This window comes from Leptopilina heterotoma, unplaced genomic scaffold (genome assembly GCF_015476425.1).
Source record: "Leptopilina heterotoma isolate Lh14 unplaced genomic scaffold, ASM1547642v1 Lhet_14, whole genome shotgun sequence".
Taxonomy (NCBI): Eukaryota; Metazoa; Arthropoda; class Insecta; order Hymenoptera; family Figitidae; genus Leptopilina; species Leptopilina heterotoma.
In genome coordinates this window covers 2,158,582-2,176,928 of record NW_025110859.1, presented here as the reverse complement: position 1 = coordinate 2,176,928, position 18,347 = coordinate 2,158,582, and the positions used below count along the sequence as shown (strand labels likewise).

The following is an 18,347-nucleotide window of genomic DNA, read 5'->3' as shown; positions in this document are numbered from 1 at the left end:
CTAATTATTCATTACAAAAATAGTGGGTTTGTCAAAAATCACTGTACCGCGTGTGTGTCTGTGTTACAGGTTATGTTTTTTTTTGTCATAAAATTTTTTACATTTTTTATTTTTGTCTACTAGACTTTATTAAATTTTAAACAACACGAAGTAATTATACAAGAAATATTTACAATTAAACTTTAAACTTGATGAATATTTAACATTATCATTATTTTATACTTGATAAAACAACTCTAATTGGATAAATTCTAAATCCCGGTAACACTTTTTTATATATAGAAATAAAATCTTCATGCACTTGTTGCATTTACAAATAGAGTTGTTTAAAACGTTTAATTTAAAATTATAATATACATAATAGTGACTATAGTAATTAAATATCTCTATTTATTTCATGTAATATATTTACTAATAGACTTAGTTGCAGGAAAAAAGTGTTAGGTTCCTCGCAGTAGAATTATTTGAAGAAAATTCTTTAGTCCTCTGGATTTTTATTCTTCATTCTCTCATTGGGACTTTTGTCATCGTCACTTTCTGATGAACTCTCTGCGGGAATATCAATTCCATGGGTCAAAAAATTGGTGATACTTTCAATATCAACAGTGTCGTCTTGTTCCTGAATTTTACGAAGAGCATTGGAAACAATACAGAATTCACCGCGTAATTCGCTGACAAGTGCGGTAATTTTTTGTGCATCCGTTAAAACATCAACTGATTGTGTATATGGATTGTAGCGCAGACCAAATGGACGTTGAATTTGATTAGCAAACTCTCTGCGGATGAAAACAGGTATTTATTATTAATACTATAACAAAAAATTTCCAATAAAAAAAATAAATTTGTTGCTATGGCAAAAAAATTTTTTTTTTTTATTGGAAATTTTCTACTAAAAATTACCTCATTTTTTCTTTTGCCTCCTCAATACTGTCTGTGTAGTAATAGGCATTCTGAAAGGCCGTTATAATACATTCTTGTTTACAAGTTACTTCCGGATCAAATCTAAAAGTTTTTTCCGGCGCAGTCACCGCGTGTCTTAATTCAGCAACTGATGACAAGAGACCAGCTCCGTATACACGAAGAATTCCGTCTTGTTTGCATAAACCGAATTCAACGGTGAAAAAATATAACTGAAATTTAGAAAAGAATTTAGAAAATTGTAGGATTCGCTAATAGTTGGAAAAAAGAAATTATTCTTGAAAATTTTAATAAAATTCTTCTTAGAAATAATTAGAAAATTATATATAATAATCGTCGTGATTCCAGATTTCCGGATCTCTGTCCACACTTGAAGTTAGTTATAATTATTCTTTTGTTTTTTATACGTTTGTTTTGAAAATTAATTTTTCTGGGTTAAGTATTAGCATTTTTTATATTTTTAAATGTCAAATTTTTCAATGTTTATGTTATTATTGTACAGTGCTGCCAGATTGGAAGAAATATAGTAAAAACTTGAAGTTTGTTTGAAAATGTTGTGAAGGCTGTGTATATATCAAGTAATTATGAAAATATTTATAAACATTTAAATAATATAAATAAACCATTTTTTAAAGATAAATTATAATTTTTGTTCTTTACGTTTTTATGATTATAATAATAAATGTAATAATTATTAATTACTAAAGTAATTGTTACTGTTCCATTTATTATTTTGCAAATCAAAAAATATGTTATATTTTCAAATATAAACATTAATTTTTTAATTTCAGATTAACTACATAATTAACTATTCTTGTTTATTATTTTCAAAAATGTTAATAACAGTTTTCGAAAGAATTTAATTATTTAAAAAAAATATTTTATAAAAATCAAATGACTAATTATTTACAAATTTTTCAATAAAAACTTTGCAAAATTTTAGTCATGTTCAGTGCATTAATTTTTAAAATTAAAAACATTGAAAACTTTTACTTTCAAATTGCGAACAGATTCAAACACAGCAATATTAATTTATTTCTTTATAATTCTTTGTGAAATTTAATTTCATTTATCATATTCTAAAAAAAATTATAACCAAAATCTGAAGAAATTTTTTTGATTAATTTAAAGATTTCTGAAGATAAATAAGAAAATTCTGAAGATTTGTCGTTTCAATCATCTGGCAGTACTGTTATAGTGTTTGATTCAATTTTTAGCTTTACAACTATCATTTACTCTAAAGGTAAATACTTTTCTATAATTTAATGTTAACATTATTTCAATATATTGAAAAAAGTTATTTGATATAATTTACATTCAATTGAATTTTATTTTTATAAATTTCTTAATGCAGAATATTTAGTTTTTTAACTTTTTAATAAATTTTTAACTTGCAAAACTCTAAATAATGTAATTGTTAAAAATATAATATTTATTTTTCATAATTTAAAATTATTAATTATTGTCATAATAATTTAAAATAATTACTATATTATTAAAGACTACAACATAAATTTAAATTATCAAAGTATATTTTATAAAATAGTAATTTAATACAAGTTTTATATTTATATTTTTTATTACATAAAAATATTGTCTAATGTCATGTTTATTTTATTAACTTTTAACGTGTCTTAATTTTCATATGTTTTTAATTAATACGTGATTTATAGAATATTCAACAAATCAATGAAAATATATTGTCAATTTTTTCAATTAAAAATATATTACATCAAATATCTATTCCCAATATTTAAATAATGTTAACATTAAATTATGGACACATACCTGCCGAGTAAATAATAATTATAAAGTTAAAAATTCAATTAAACAACCAATATATAGAATTAAAATGTAGGGGCTATCATACGCCTAAAATTTAACTGAAATTTTTTTTTCTTTGTTTCTAAAAACGAATTTAGAATATTTTTTTTATGCTTCATTATAATATTATATTACATCTTGTAATTAAATAATTAATGCAAGTTATAGTTTGTATTTATACTATAGATATTTTGTTTTCCAAAGAAATTAGAATTAAAAGTTGTTAACTTTATTATTTTTCAATTAATTTAATTTTTTGCAGTTATGGTAGTTTCAAAAGATACGGAATTTTTTGTTTAAAAAGCTAAATGAATAATTATTTTTTTAATTTTTGGAATAATTAAAATTTTCGTAATCAAAATTATTTTGAAAATAAAAGTATAAAATATGTAACAATTTTTGCGAGATTCAATTTTCTTCGTACAACATGAAAGTTTAACAGCAGTAATAGTATTTTAACAAAATTTATAGGATTCACTTAAAATTCGTTTCTAATACGTTAAATATGACATTAAAATTTAGAAATTCAAAATAGAACTTCCATTTGTCTGACTTTCTTCTAATTTATCGGACTCAGTGATTTCTGGGGTGAATTTGGTAAAGTTCTAAAATGATTAATTTCTATGTTGAATTCGTTATTTTAAATTTAGAAAATCTGATGTTAATTTAATTATTTTTTCGTTATGCACGACAAAAAACATTTACCTGGATAAACTACAGATTTCACTTTATTAGCGAAATTTTTCAGTGCTTCAATTAATACTTTAAAAAGTATATTTCAATTAAAATGGCTTTATATTGTTTAAAATAAGCAATGTAAAAGATAAAATTTGCTCAAAAAATAATTTTTCACCTCCTGCTGGTTACCGGCTGTGGCTATTTTTTTATTAATTGTGAATTAAATTAATTTTTATGACCCAGATACTAATTGGAATTGTTCTAGCATGGTGGCCACTAAAAACAGTCAAAAAATTTCCCTGACTTTTTCCCGACTTTCCCTGACCAATATTCTGGGTGTTTTTAACTTGGTTTCTAATGAACAATAATTTAAATAAGAAATATATCTCTCAAATTATTATTAATAACTACTATTCATTTCAAACAGTTGAGAAGGATGTTTTAAGGATTTTTGAATCAATTTGTAGAAGTAGATAAAATTCTTTATTTTTAAAATTAAATCTTTAATCTTAAAGTAGCTGAGACTGCGGCTAAAACTTAAATTTTGAAAAGATGTTTTTTAGTCAATAAATCCGTTTAGATGCAAAAATATATAAATAGATCAATCTTGTATAGGCCAATTGTCCTCACCAACATTTCATAAAAAAGCTTCTAATATTTTAGCGTAAAATAAATGTTTTGCTCTTTTTTCAAAACTTTGATTTTGTAACATTTTACAATTATAAATTTAATAAACTAAAATTTATTTATAAATAAAAAACAAAATTATGGGCCTAATGACATAAATATACTGAAAAAAAATATTTGATTCAATTAATTCGAATTATTTGCAAAAATTTTATTTGATTCAAATAATTTTTATTTGGATCTAATAAATATTTATTTGCTTCAAATAACTTGAATTATTTGAATCACATTTATTTAACTCAAATAAATCTTAATTGGATCAATTAAATAATTAATTAATTCTAATAAACGAATTTATTTAATGCAAATAATTAGTTATTTGAAACAATTAATTTATTTATTTCACTCAATTAATTGGATATTTGATATAAATAAAAATTATTTGATATTTATATCTAACTATTTCCGTTAGAAAGATAATGCAATTTGACTGTTTTGGCTGTTTAATTTTTAGCCCTAGTCTCCCTTATATAAATTTTTTTTTCTTTTTATAATCTTTACAATTTCCCTGACTAATTAAAAAATTCCCTGACTTTTCCCTGATTTCCCTGACCTATTTATTTTTCCCTGACTTTTCCCTGACTTCCAGGTTTTCCCTGACCAGTGGCCACCATGTCTAGCCATAGTTCAGGTCCAGTAATGTAAATTCTATTTAAATTGAGACCATTAAGTGAAAGTATTTGAATTTAAAAAAAAATTAGAAGTTCGAAGTTCTTAAATTTTTTTGGTAAACTTTAAAGTTTCAAAATAATATAAAATGAAAATTTAATTCTCTATAATTGTTAACTTTTTCCACTTTTAATTATTTCAAACTTTTTGTTAAGTAATAATAATTATTTCTTTAAACATTTTTTTAAATAAAATGGAGTTTAAATTGTTTAAAATAAGCAGTGTGATACGACATTCCCGCGCGCTTGCGCGCGGATAGTTTAGCTAGTTAATAATAATAAAGTACATGTTCCGGTAATCTGTTCGCAGTTTGAAGTTAATTGTTGTTTGCTTTTTTGTTTCTTAACTTTTTTATATAATTTTTCTTTTCAAATATTTTCAATTTTAACACTAATTTTGTTGCAAAGAATTTTATAAAAAAAATTGATAAATATTTTAATTGAAAATTTTGAAAGCAATTGAATTTTATGATTTGAAAATTTAAATTCTTTCGAGAAATTCTATTAAAATTGTTTTGAAAAGAATTGAATTTCTGCAAAGGATTTTACTATTTATAAAAATAATTGAATTCTTGCGAAGAATTTTACTATTTATAAAAATAATTGAAATGTTTCGAAGAATTTATTTAAATTTTAAGAAATAATAAAATTGTTATAAAGAAATTGATAGAAATATTTGAAAAGAATGGAATTTTTTAGAAAAATTCAATTAAAGTTGTTTCGAAAATAATGGAATTTTTTTAAAGAATTTTATTAAAATTAAGTACCTATATTCAAAATAATTGAATTCATCACAAGAATTTTATTATTTTTTGAAAATAATTGAATTCTTTCAATTTTTTCACGAATATATTTAAAAATTGCATTGAAAGTAATTTAATTTTATATAGAATTTTTTAAAAATATTTTGAGAATAATTGAATTATTTTTAGAGAATTTTAAATTCTTGTTGAAATTGAATTTTATGGAAATTTTCGAAAATAATTAAATTCTTTCGTGTAATTTTATTGAAATTGGATTAAAAATAATTTAATTCCTGCAAAGAATTTTAGTATTTATAAAAATAGTTGAATTGTTTCGAAGAATTTATTTAAATTTTAAGAAATAATAAAATTGTTATAAAGAAATTGATAGAAATATTTGAAAAGAATGGAATTTTTTAGAAAAATTCAATTAAAGTTGTTTCGAAAATAATGGAATTTTTTTAAAGAATTTTATTAAAATTAAGTACCTATATTCAAAATAATTGAATTCATCACAAGAATTTTATTATTTTTTGAAAATAATTGAATTCTTTCAATTTTTTCACGAATATATTTAAAAATTGCATTGAAAGTAATTTAATTTTATATAGAATTTTTTAAAAATATTTTGAGAATAATTGAATTATTTTTAGAGAATTTTAAATTCTTGTTGAAATTGAATTTTATGGAAATTTTCGAAAATAATTAAATTCTTTCGTGTAATTTTATTGAAATTGGATTAAAAATAATTTAATTCCTGCAAAGAATTTTAGTATTTATAAAAATAGTTGAATTGTTTCGAAGAATTTATTAAAATTTTAGGAAATAATTGAAATTTATGGAAATATTTTAAAATATTTTAATTCATCTGAGGAATTCAATTAAAATTGTTTTGAAAATAATTTAATTCCTGCAAACAATTTTACTATTTATAAAATTAATTGAATTCTTGCGAAGAATTTTACTATTTATAAAATTAATAGAATTCTTGCGAAGAATTTTACTATTTATAAAAATAATTGAATTTTTTGGAAGGATTTATTAAAATTTTAGAAAGAAATTGAATTTTTCGAAATGTGATAAAAGTTTTTTTAAAAATTGAATTCTTTCGAGGAATTTAATTAAAATTGTTTTGAAAATAATTAAATTTTTGTAAAGATTTTACTATTTAAAAAAATAATTGAATTGTTTAAAAGGATTTATTAAAATTTTAGAAAATAATTGAATTCTATCTTGAAATTTAAAAAAATTTTTAAAATATGAACAGCAATAATCAATTTTGTACTTAATAAGTGAATTTTTAAAATTTTGATTATGAAATTATTTTAAAAATTTATATTTGAAAATAAAAAATTTTGTAATTTGCATAACAATAATAAATTGAATAAAATGATCCGCGTCCTAGCGCGCGTATCATTTGATAGTTTTTATTTTATTTATTTATTTTATTTAATAAAATTTAATAAAATTCAAAGCGAAAATTCAAATAATATGAATAATAAAATTTCCACAGTAATTCAATTATGTGAAATAATAAATCAATTATTTAAATATTTTAATAAAATTGTTTGTAAAAAATTAATTATATTTTAAAATTTTGCCAAAATTCGTTAATAATAGTTAAATTATTATTTTTAAATAATAAAATTCATTGCAAAAATTCAATTATTTTTAATCTAATTTTAATTAAGTTATTCGAAATATTTGAATTATTCTTTTAAATTTTTATAAAATGAAAAAAAATTCAATTATTTTTACAAATTATAAAATTTTTCCCAGGAATTCAATTATTAAAAAAAATTTAATAAAATTTCTTACAAGAATTCAATTATTTTCATAAATAATAAAATTCGTTGCTAGAATTCAATTATTTTTATAAATAATAAAATTCTTTACAGAATTTAAATTATTTTGAATACAGTTTTAAAAGAATTCCTCGAGAAATGTAATTATTTTCTAAAGTTTTATTAATATTCTTCGAAAGAAATGAATTATTTTCAAAAATTTTGGTAAAATTCTTTTTTAGTATTCAATATTAAGAAACAATCAGTTATTCTATCAATTATTTATTTTTGTATTCAAATAATTGAATTCTTGTAGAATTTTTTAATAAGAATTGATTTAAAAATAAATTACAGATAAAATTTTAGATTAAAATAATATAATATGAATTTTTATAGAAATTGTTATAAATTTGAAAAAGGTTTTGTACATTAAAATTGTTTCAAATTTTAATTCCTGTGGAAATATAAATTAGTATTTACATACTTATTGAACAAAAATTTGAAAATTTAAATAATTTAATTTAATAATTATAAAAAAAATTGTCTTTTGAAAAATTGTAATTAAAAAAAAAAAAAAAAAAAATTAAAAATATTTATTTAAATTTCCAATTAATGGAAAATTTTGTCAAATTTAATTGTAATAAATTTTATGATTTAAAGAAATTAATTTTCTTACTTTTAAGAGTTATTTTGTAATGTAATCGAATTTTTGAAGAATTCTAAAATTTCTATTTAAAAGTTTAGAAAATAATTGAAGTTTAGAAGAATTTAGAATTGAAGTTATTATCTGGAAGAAATAAAGTTTTGACGGAAATCAGGAAAATGTCAGAGAAATACAGAATGAAATTTTTATGAATTTTATGAATCATCTAAAATAAATTTTTTAGTCGACAAATTTAATTTTTTGATAGTAGCTACTTTTTTAAAACAAATTATTGAGTGCGCAACCTGATTAATTGTTATTGAATTATTTTTCAAATTGAATGCATGTAAATTTTTACGCAAACAAGAAAAAGAAAGAGAGAATTTTTAATTTAATTTGTAACTCACTGTGGCCAATTTATCAATGTCCTCGTCGGAGGCTCCAAGAGAAGCGAGACCGAGTTCTTGTGAAAACTGAGCAAAACTGGGGTTTGCCAACAAAGGCATGTGACCCAAAAGCTCGTGGCAACAATCCCTAAAATACATTTACAAAATTTATCGTTTTTATTTATTTAATTTTATTAATTTACTAATAATAATTTCTAAATAATTGTTCCTAAAGTTCTGAACGTTCAAGTGAACGGAAATTTATTTATTTCTTCTTCATATTAAATTTTTATTATACCAAAACTCTGGGTCATTGAGAGAAAAAAATAATTATAGTTTCTAAATAAAATAAATAGAAAATAAATGTAAAATTTAAACGTCATTCAAATTTATTCAAATTTAACGTCATTTGATTGTATTTTTATTTAATTTAGCAATATCTAATTTAATTTGTTTCGCAGGAACAATTTGTGAGACTCACGGCTCAGGAGTGTAAAATGGATCAGATGAGTGGCGAATATATTGAGTGCAATGAAAGACACGAAATGCAAGTCCAGATAAAAAGTCTCGTGGCGATAAATAACCAGCAACAGGTCGTAACTGAAAGCCCGTCATTCCTATATAAAAGAAAGCATAAAATGTAAGTAGTTTCCTTTTTATTTTATTAGCACTGTTTACGATTCTTTGTTTATTATTCGACCCTCTTCCCTTTTTTTTGCCCAAAAATTCGCAAGAAACAAAATATATTAATTCGAACTTACTTTTTAGAAAAGAGCTCACATCTTGCAGTTGAGGAATATTGTCTTCTCTGTAACCACAATATTTTTCCAATTTTGGCCAATTATCGAGATATTCTTTGCAGGCAAATTTCAAATACAACTGATGTAATTCGCGAAATATTACTCCCCTAAAAATATCGATGGAGAAATATAATTTCGAAATTAATTAAAAGTATTTAAAATTAATTTTATAATTTCAATATAGTTTTATAATTAATTACTTTTTTAAATTTCTATCAAAGAATAATTCAAAATTAATATTCTTATAAAGAAAGTATGTAAATTGAAAAAAATGTGTCCATAAAATTGATTTTAAAGAAAATGGAGCTTTTTTTTGAATAATAAAAAATGAAATAAATTGGAAAAAAATTGTCCTTAAAATTGAGTTTAGAAACAACTATTAAAAATCATTTTGTTTGGAAACAATTTCTGTCAAATAATAGAAAATAATATAAATTCGAAAAAATTCTCCTTAAATTTGATTTTAGAGAAAACGTTAAAAATTATTTTGTTTAAGAGAACAAATTTCGTTAAAATAAAAAATAAAACAAACTGGAAAATTGATTTTATAAAAAAGTGTTAAAAATCATTTTTTTCGGGAACAATTTTACAATTATCGTTGAAAAATGAAGGAAATTGAATTTTATTGTGAGTTATTTACGAAAAAACAACTCCTTCGTTTGATATATAAACAACAAACTGCATTAACACTTCGCTTCGAAATGAATCAAATCAGGGCAATTAAGACGTATTCAATACTAGAAAGCATCCTTAATTCTCTCCAATTCACTAAGGTTGTCGTCTTAAACTCAAGATGTACGTTAAAGCTACAGATTCAATACTAGAAGGAAACTAGGGGAAAAAAAATTAAGAATGAAAAAAAAGAAACGAGATTCTTGAGAAAAAATATCTCTGATCAATTGCCTTCGTGATCGAAGAAACACGTTTGAATTTTTTTTCCAATTTATTTTCTTTTTTCTTATTATTTAAAAACTTTGCTGATAAAAGAAATCATTAAAATTTATTTCTTCTGAAGGAAAAATATAAAGTAATTGTTTTTTCATAGAATATTAATTATAGGAAATAATTAAAAACAATAAAAAACAAAAAATTAAGAAGTAATGAAAAAAACGAAATAATTGGAATTTTTAAATTAAAAATAAATAATAGTAAATAAATTATTAAATAACTGGAAGCAAAATGAATAAAATATTCAAAATCAATGAAACTAGATTTCAAAATATAAATTTAAAAACAAATCAAAATATATAAAGTAATTAAAAAAAAGGAAGAAAAAATTACTAAAAAAACTTAAATAATTTATAAAGAAGAAACTTGGGTATGTAATAAAAATTCCAAATCGAAGCAATAATTTCCTCTATTTACCAAGTTTTTATTTCTTCTTGTGTGTATTGAATCCTGGGAATTGGTTGTCCACTGTAAAGAAATTTCAATAATTAAATAAAAATAATTAAAATAATTTTTGTATTCCTATAGTTATCGAATGCCATTTAAATTAAAATACTCATTTAAAAGTTTTCGACTAATAATTAGTTAAATTTTTTATTTCCTAGATACAGTAATTAGAATTTTCCTTTTATTTTGAAAACTTACTGCCTGTAATTATTAGCAATATCAGCAAATTGTTCACGTCGCTTGCGATAAACGGGATCTTTGAAGCCCTGAAATATATTTTTGCAGTATGAAAAAATCTCCACTAGTTTTAATTAAATAAATAGTAGAATAAAATTTAAAAAATAATAATTTATGTAAATAATGAAAATTAGACCCACGGGATGATCAGCATCAAGTTCAGAACCGTACATAAGAACTTTTTGAGCATTGTCAAGATCGGCAATTTTCCTTGGAAACCATTGCATATTCACTTCACTGAAATCTATGGAAATTTTAGAAAAATATTAGATTCTGTCTGGAAATCAGAAAACCAAAGTTTTGTAGCAATCTTGAATTTTATTTTTATGCAGAGAATTTATTGCTTCTTTTAGTACTATTATTAATAATTAATTTTTTTTTCAACAGAAATAATTTATTAATAATACTAGCAAATTATTTCATTATTCTTATGAATAATAAAATTCTCTAGAGCAATTCTATTATTTTCAAGAATTTTAATATAAATTCAATTATTTTCAACAATTTTGATGAAATTCTTTTAAAATAACTATCATTTTCAAAATTTTTAATAAAATTTCTTCAAAAAATTCAATTATTTTCAAAAATTCAGATAAAATTCTTCGAAACAATTCAATTATTTTTATGAATTGTAAAATCCTCCGCAAAAATTCAATTGTTTTCATAAATAAGAAAATTCTTCGCAAAGATTAAAATATTTTCATAAATAATAAAATTCTTCAAAGGAAATCAATTATTTTCATAAATAATAAAATGTTTCGGAGCAATTCTATTATTTTCAATACAATTCTAATAAAATTTTTCAAAAGAATACAGTTATTTTTAAAAATATTAATAAAATTCTATTATTTTCAACAATTCTGATATAAAATTCTTCGAAACAATTCAATTATTTTTATAAATTGTTAAATTCCTGTGCAAAAATTCAATTATTTTTGTAAAAAATAAAATTCTTCTGAGAAATTCAATTAATTTCAATACAATTTTAATAAAATCTAGAAAAAAATTTAATTACATTCAAGATAATTTTAATAAAATAGGTATCTCTAACAGGTTCAATTATTTTTAAAAAGTGTAATAAAATTTTTCTAAACAATTCAATTGTTTTTAAAAGTTTTTAATAAAATTCTTTGTGAACTTCAATTATTTTTCAAAATTTTAAATTAAAATTATTTTTAAAAATTGAAATTACTTTTTAAAAAAATGTAATTATTTACAAAAACTCTAATAAAATTGTTTAAATGAATTTAATTTTCTACGAATAATTTTTATATAATTTAATAGGAAAATTATTAATTACATTTAATAATAAACACACAATCTTTAAACAAGATTATTTTAAAAACTTAAAAGAAAATTTTCATAAAATTCAATTACTTTCAAAATTTTCAGTAAAAATTATTTAAAAAAAACTCCATTATTTTCAAGAAAATTGAAATAAATTCTTTAAAACAATTCAATTATTTTAAAGATTTTTAATAAAAATCTTGCCAAGAATTAAAATTATTTTCAATGCAATTTTAATTACATTTTCTCGAAAGAAGTCAATTATTAAAAAAAATGTTGATAAAGTTCTTGAAATGAATTCAATTATTTCCAAATTTTTTGATAAATCCTTGCAAGAATTCAATGATTTTCCGTAAATTAATTTTAAAATTGAAAACATTTAAAAATTATTTAAAAAGTTAGAGAACAAAAAATCAAACAGCAACTAACTTCAATCTGCGAACAGATTACCGGAATACAACGATTATTAACAATTATTATTATTATAGATATTAATAAATATATTTATTTATAAATATTAAATTTGTTAATAATTAATTTTTTTGAATTTTCTTTTTCAACAGAAAAGCCTACCAAAACTGGGAGCTGCCGAGAGCATGGGAGCGTGCGGAGAATGAGGAACGGTTCCAGTTTCTTCATATTGCGAAAGATTTATCGCCGCTACCTCACGACTCAACATTCTCGTTAATTGTTCCATTTTTCTCGAGTCACATTCAACGTCTACCAAAATTTCATACTCCGATCCTCTTCTCGCAGATTTTCTCGATTCAATATGTACCACATTTACGCCAAGATCCTTGTCAAAGGTAAAAAAAAAGTTATCCATGTTTTTTGTCTCTTATTCTTGATATAAATTATTTATTCAATCTTTGTAAAATAAATTTTCAAAAATAAGTTCAAAGAAAGAAAATTACTCAATTGAATTTAAAACAAAAAATTTATTTTCAGATTTCGAGTTTTCGCAAGAGAAAAAAAAATCGGTACTAACTTGAAACACTTGCAAAGCACGAGCTAAGCCGCCGACTTGATTCTTCAGGGAGAAGACAACGGAATTTTTTGTTTCATTTCCTTTCTCCAAGTGAGTAATCTGCGTGATGAATATTACCGTAATTTTAAATTAAAAGTAATATTTTTTTGGTAAAGAAAAACAGTATTTTGCGGTTTAATTGCTGAGAAGAAAAGAAAATGAGCAAAAGAAAAAACAATATTTTGAAATTGATCGCAGAGAAAAAATATTAACATAAAAACGACAATATTTTAAAATTATCGCAGAGATAAAAAATTTAAAAAAAACAATATTGCAAAGAAAAAAAATTAACAAAAAAGTACAATATTTTGCAATTTATCGCACAAATAAAAAATTAACAAAAAAGACAATGTCGCAGAGAGAAAAAAATAATAATTTGAAATTTATTGCTAAGAAAAAAGATAACAAACGGAAAGAAATGTAAATACATATTTTGAAGTAATAATGATACTTACATTTCGCGGTTTATGAATAGGACTACCTTCTTTAATTGTCCACTCCTCGCCTCTTCTGTACAACCACATTCCCAAAAGACCTTTTCCGGAACCACTCATTTTTCAAAAAAAAAAAAATTTCACAAAAGACACTTTAGAAAAAAAGGAAAAAAGTACTTTTTTTTTATTTTCAAAAGATTAATGGAAATTTTGAGGAAATTCTTTCAAAGGAAAGAAACAGGGAAAAACCACTTGTTGAGGGTTGTTCAATAGTAACTGTGTCCGTTTCCGTTTGATTGCAAGCTCTTTAAGCTTTCAACCCCTCCACAAGGGTCGTTTTCTTGAATGAAAATCCAAACCGTGATTGGTCCTCGACTACAGGGTGGAAAAATTCCCATTGGTGCATAATGCATCTTTTCTTGCTCTTCCTTTTCTTCTTTCAATGTTTCTACCCCCCCCCCCCCCTTTTTCTTTTTGTATCTTCAATTTCTAATTTTCAAGACTGCGTATTCATAAATATTCTTCGATTCGTATTGGAAACGTTTCGAATTTTTCCTGATATTCTATTTATTATTTTTTTATTAAATTAAAAATTTGTTTATTTTCTATTTTTTTTAAATTAAAAATTTGTATATTTTCTTTTTATTGTTTTTAAATTAAATTTTTGAATATTGCTTCCTCATAGAGGAAGGATTGTATTAGCAAAATTTTTGATTGTGATTTTTTGACATATTTACAAACTTTTTTTCATTATACCTAATCTTTTAGTACTTTATGCACGAATGGGCATTGCCCGTATAAATGTTATAAATAAATATAAAAAAATTTTTATGTAATTTTATCTCAGAAGTCCAAAAAACGGATTTTAAAAAGTTGTCCCGATGTGTGTGTGTGTGTGTACTAACATTACATTTGCCTCAATATCTCAGAACGAGAAAGAGCTAAAGGCCTCAATTTTTTTTAAATTGTAGGTCTCCCCGGGGGACTTAAAATGAGAGTATTTTCAGCCCGATTCATAAAGTTTAACTATATTTTTTTTGCATTTTTCATTTTGTAAAAAAACGTTTTTTGGCCTTAACTTAAAAAAAATGTTAGGACACCTATAAATGTTTTTCTTTAGTTTTGTAGAGTTTTTTCAGACGCATCTTTTGAGCCTTCATTGAACATTTTTCGTCTATATTAGCCGGAGATATTAAAGTTTTAAAAATATAAATATTTCGAGAATAACACTTTTTTGAAAATTTTGTTGAAAATTATAAAAGTAACTTCAAAAGTATCATTACCAACTTGTAGAGCATTAAAAAAGGCTTCGATTGACCTATTTTTGAACCTGATTCGGTCAGAAATTATCAAATTATTGGTATTTGAAAAATCAAAAATTGTGGAAAATAACATTTTTTCAACATTCTTGTTTATTAACTTATTATATTTTTTGGACCAAGATTTAATGATTTTTAACTCTTTTATAAAAATTAATTCTTATATTTCAATTATTATTATTTCTATGAGGAAGCAAAGTGTTCATGAAATGAACACCAAAATTATAAAAATGTACAACTTGGCAGCGGTTTTTTCTATTTATTTTCTTTGTATTTTTACTTTCAATTTATTAGATATTTCTTGTAAATTAAAATTTTTTAATATTTTCTATTTAATTTTTTTTAAATTAAAATTTTTTATATTTTCCATTTATTTTCTTTTTTTCTATTTTTTCTATTTTCTATTTATAATTTTTTTAATTAAAAATTCGTATTATTTTCTATTTATTATTTCTTTTAAATAAAATTTTTTTTTATATTTTCTTTTTATTTTCGTTAAATTAAATTTGGTGTACTTTCTATTTATTTTCTATTATTTTTTTATTTTTATTTCTATTTTCTATTTTCTATTTATTGACATCTATATTTTTTCTTATTTCTGTATTATTTTCTAGAAGTAAACAATTTATTATAATTAACTTATTTATAAGTTTTAAATTTAATTATTTTCTAATTTAGGAATTTCAATTTAAATTATTTTCTAATTTCACGATTTTAAACTCAATTATTTTTTTAAAATTAACTTATTCTTTAATTTAGAATTTTTAATTCAATTATTTTCTAATTTAGGAATTTAAATTTAAATTATTTTCTTAAAATTAACTTATTCTTTAGTTTAGAATTTTTAATTCAATTATTTTCTAATTTTGGAATTTAAATTTAAATTATTTTCTTAAAATTAACTTATTCTTTAGTTTAGAATTTTTAATTCAATTATTTTCTAATTTACGAATTAAAAATTTAAATAATATAAGAATATGTAATATTATGAAATTGTGAAAAACAAATCTTTTATACAAAACTCCTTTTCTTTTGAAAGAATAGAATATTATTTTTCTTTGCAAGAGAAAAGTGAGAATCGAGAGACCAAGACACAATCTTTAATCAAAGCTCGATTCGCCTCATGGGAGTTTTTCCTTCTCTTTGGCATAAAGTAGATGCAGCACATTACCGAGGCCCATCACTTACTGTTATCACACACCGCAACCACCACCATCGTGAGTGACCTCCTTGAATAAAACCACGAGGTTTTTTTATTAACACTAATGGAATCAAGTGTTTCCAGACGATTTCAACCGTATATTTTTCTTCTCCTACCGCCTCCACCCCTCGAAGACTAATGCAATACTTTTACATATCCTTTGTCCAAAAATAAACTATTTATACCTTTTACGTCAAAAAAAAAAGAAAAGGAATCTTTCACTTCATTGCACTTCTCAAAATCCTTGTGCTGAATGAAATTTATTATTTCTAATTACTTGCTATCGATTTTTCTGTAATTTTATATCTAGAAAATTCTAAATAGAAAATGAATACAGTAATTTATTTATTTATTATTTGTTTAACTTAATTATTTATTTATTTGTTTCAACAATTTATTAATTTGAGAAAAAAATATAATAAAATAGAATTTAATTTTATTAATTATTATTAATTATTTATTTGAGATATTAATTATGCTTCAATACTGAAAAATACACTTTTAGAGTTGCAATTTTGAAAATTGACAATTAATATAAATTTTGAAATGTTACAGAGTGGAATGGTGTCCTTAACAAGAATGGGAATTATATAATTACTTAGAGTTGCCCGCATCGTTTAGTTTAGCATTTTACACATGGGGAGGAAAACTCCTTGGGGGGACCATCTATATAAGGATGAGTTCCATTTTCCACCACAATGCACTCCTTGGTTCAAGAGAGATTTCTGAGGATAGTTACAGAATCTGTTCATTCAACAAAAGACTCGATTCAAAAGCATTAATTGAAAGCTTGACGTTCGAATTTCCACTATTTTCTTTAATGATTAGATGGTAAGGGACAAATTTTATTTAATTTAGAGATTTTGTTTTTCAGAAATTCAATTTTATTGAAAAAAATACGAAAATAGTTTGTTATTTAGAAAATCTTAATTCAATTATTTTCTAATTTGGAAAATTAAAAATCAAATAGGGTAAATGCACTAGTAGTCGGACACTTAAGGATACGATTTTATATTATGCTTTTTTTCTTGAAAGAACAAATATCTACTGTGTTTATAAGCACATTATCAATTAAAGGAGTTCTTCAGGATTAAAAATCATGTAAATTTGTTACAAATACTTGAGTATTTAATAAAATATAAACATTTTAATGAAAAATTCCGAATGCTTTAGTAGTCGGACACTTTTTTCCCTTTTTTCTATAGTCGGACATCTGTCAGATATTTTGGATTTATAAAGTAAAACAGATAATTTTTTAATTGCTATCTGCTGGAAAATGGAATTAAAGCAAATTAAAAGTTATTTATATAATGTTTAAATCCTATAAGTTTTAATATTTATGATTAATTATCAACAAAACTTTGTGCTACTCATTGCGCTACTCGAAAATGGTTGTATCTATAGTCGGACACCATGATTTTTAAAATATTAAATAAAATATTTTTTGTTTAATTATTTTTTTAAATAACACTAATTTCATAAAATATAAACTTTACACATTCGTCCAGTATATTTTTTAAAGTAATTATCACAATGCATTATTATTTATTTGCCAAAAAACACGAAAGTGTCCGACTACTAGTACTGTCCGACTATACCTGCACTTACCCTATTTCCAAATTTAAGAATTTAAAATCCAATAATTTTCTTAAAATTGAAATTATTATCTTAAAATTCAATTATTTTGTAATTTGGAATCTTTAATTCAATTATTTCCAAATTTAAGAATTTAAAATTAAATTAAGTAATTCAATTGTTTCCAAAATTAAGACTTTAAAATTAAATTATTTTCTTCAAATTGAAATTATTTTCTTTAAATTAATTATTTTTGAATTTTTATTCCATTATTTTCAATTTTAAGAATTTTAAATTCAATTATTTTTTAAAAATCAAATTCTATCGTAATTTGGAATTTTTAATTCAATTATTTCCAAATTTAAGAATTTAAAATTCAATAATTCTCTTAAAATTAAAATTATTATCTTAAAACTCCATTATTTTGTAATTTGGAATTTTTAAAAACCAAATTCTATCGTGTAATTTTTAATTCAATTATTTCCAAATTTAAAAATTTTAAATTCAATTTTTTCTTAAAATTGAAATTATTGTCTTAAAATCCATTATTTTGTAATTTAGAACTTGTAATTCAATTATTTCCAAAATTAAGAATTTAAAAATAAATTATTTTCTTAAAATTGAAATTATTGCATTAAATTCCATTATTTTGTAATCTAGAATTTTTAAAAACCAAATTATATCATAATTTGGAATCTTTAATTCAATTATTTCCAAATTTAAGAATTTAAAATTCAATTA

General features: G+C 21.8%; 1 protein-coding gene across 1 annotated transcript; it reads right to left on the bottom strand.

Moving 5' to 3' along the window:
* Positions 1-160: 160 nt before the first annotated feature.
* LOC122497926 (tryptophan 5-hydroxylase 1) lies at positions 161-13,773 on the bottom strand. Its single transcript, XM_043605351.1, has 11 exons — positions 13,533-13,773; positions 13,039-13,137; positions 12,624-12,846; positions 10,904-11,007; positions 10,725-10,792; positions 10,497-10,547; positions 9,093-9,238; positions 8,813-8,948; positions 8,353-8,479; positions 901-1,130; positions 161-776 (listed from the first exon to the last, which is right to left on the bottom strand). The coding sequence occupies exons 1-11, from the start codon at positions 13,629-13,631 to the stop codon at positions 479-481; spliced, it is 1,581 nt and encodes a 526-aa protein (XP_043461286.1). The 5' UTR covers positions 13,632-13,773; the 3' UTR covers positions 161-478.
* Between the last annotated feature and the right edge of the window lie 4,574 nt (positions 13,774-18,347).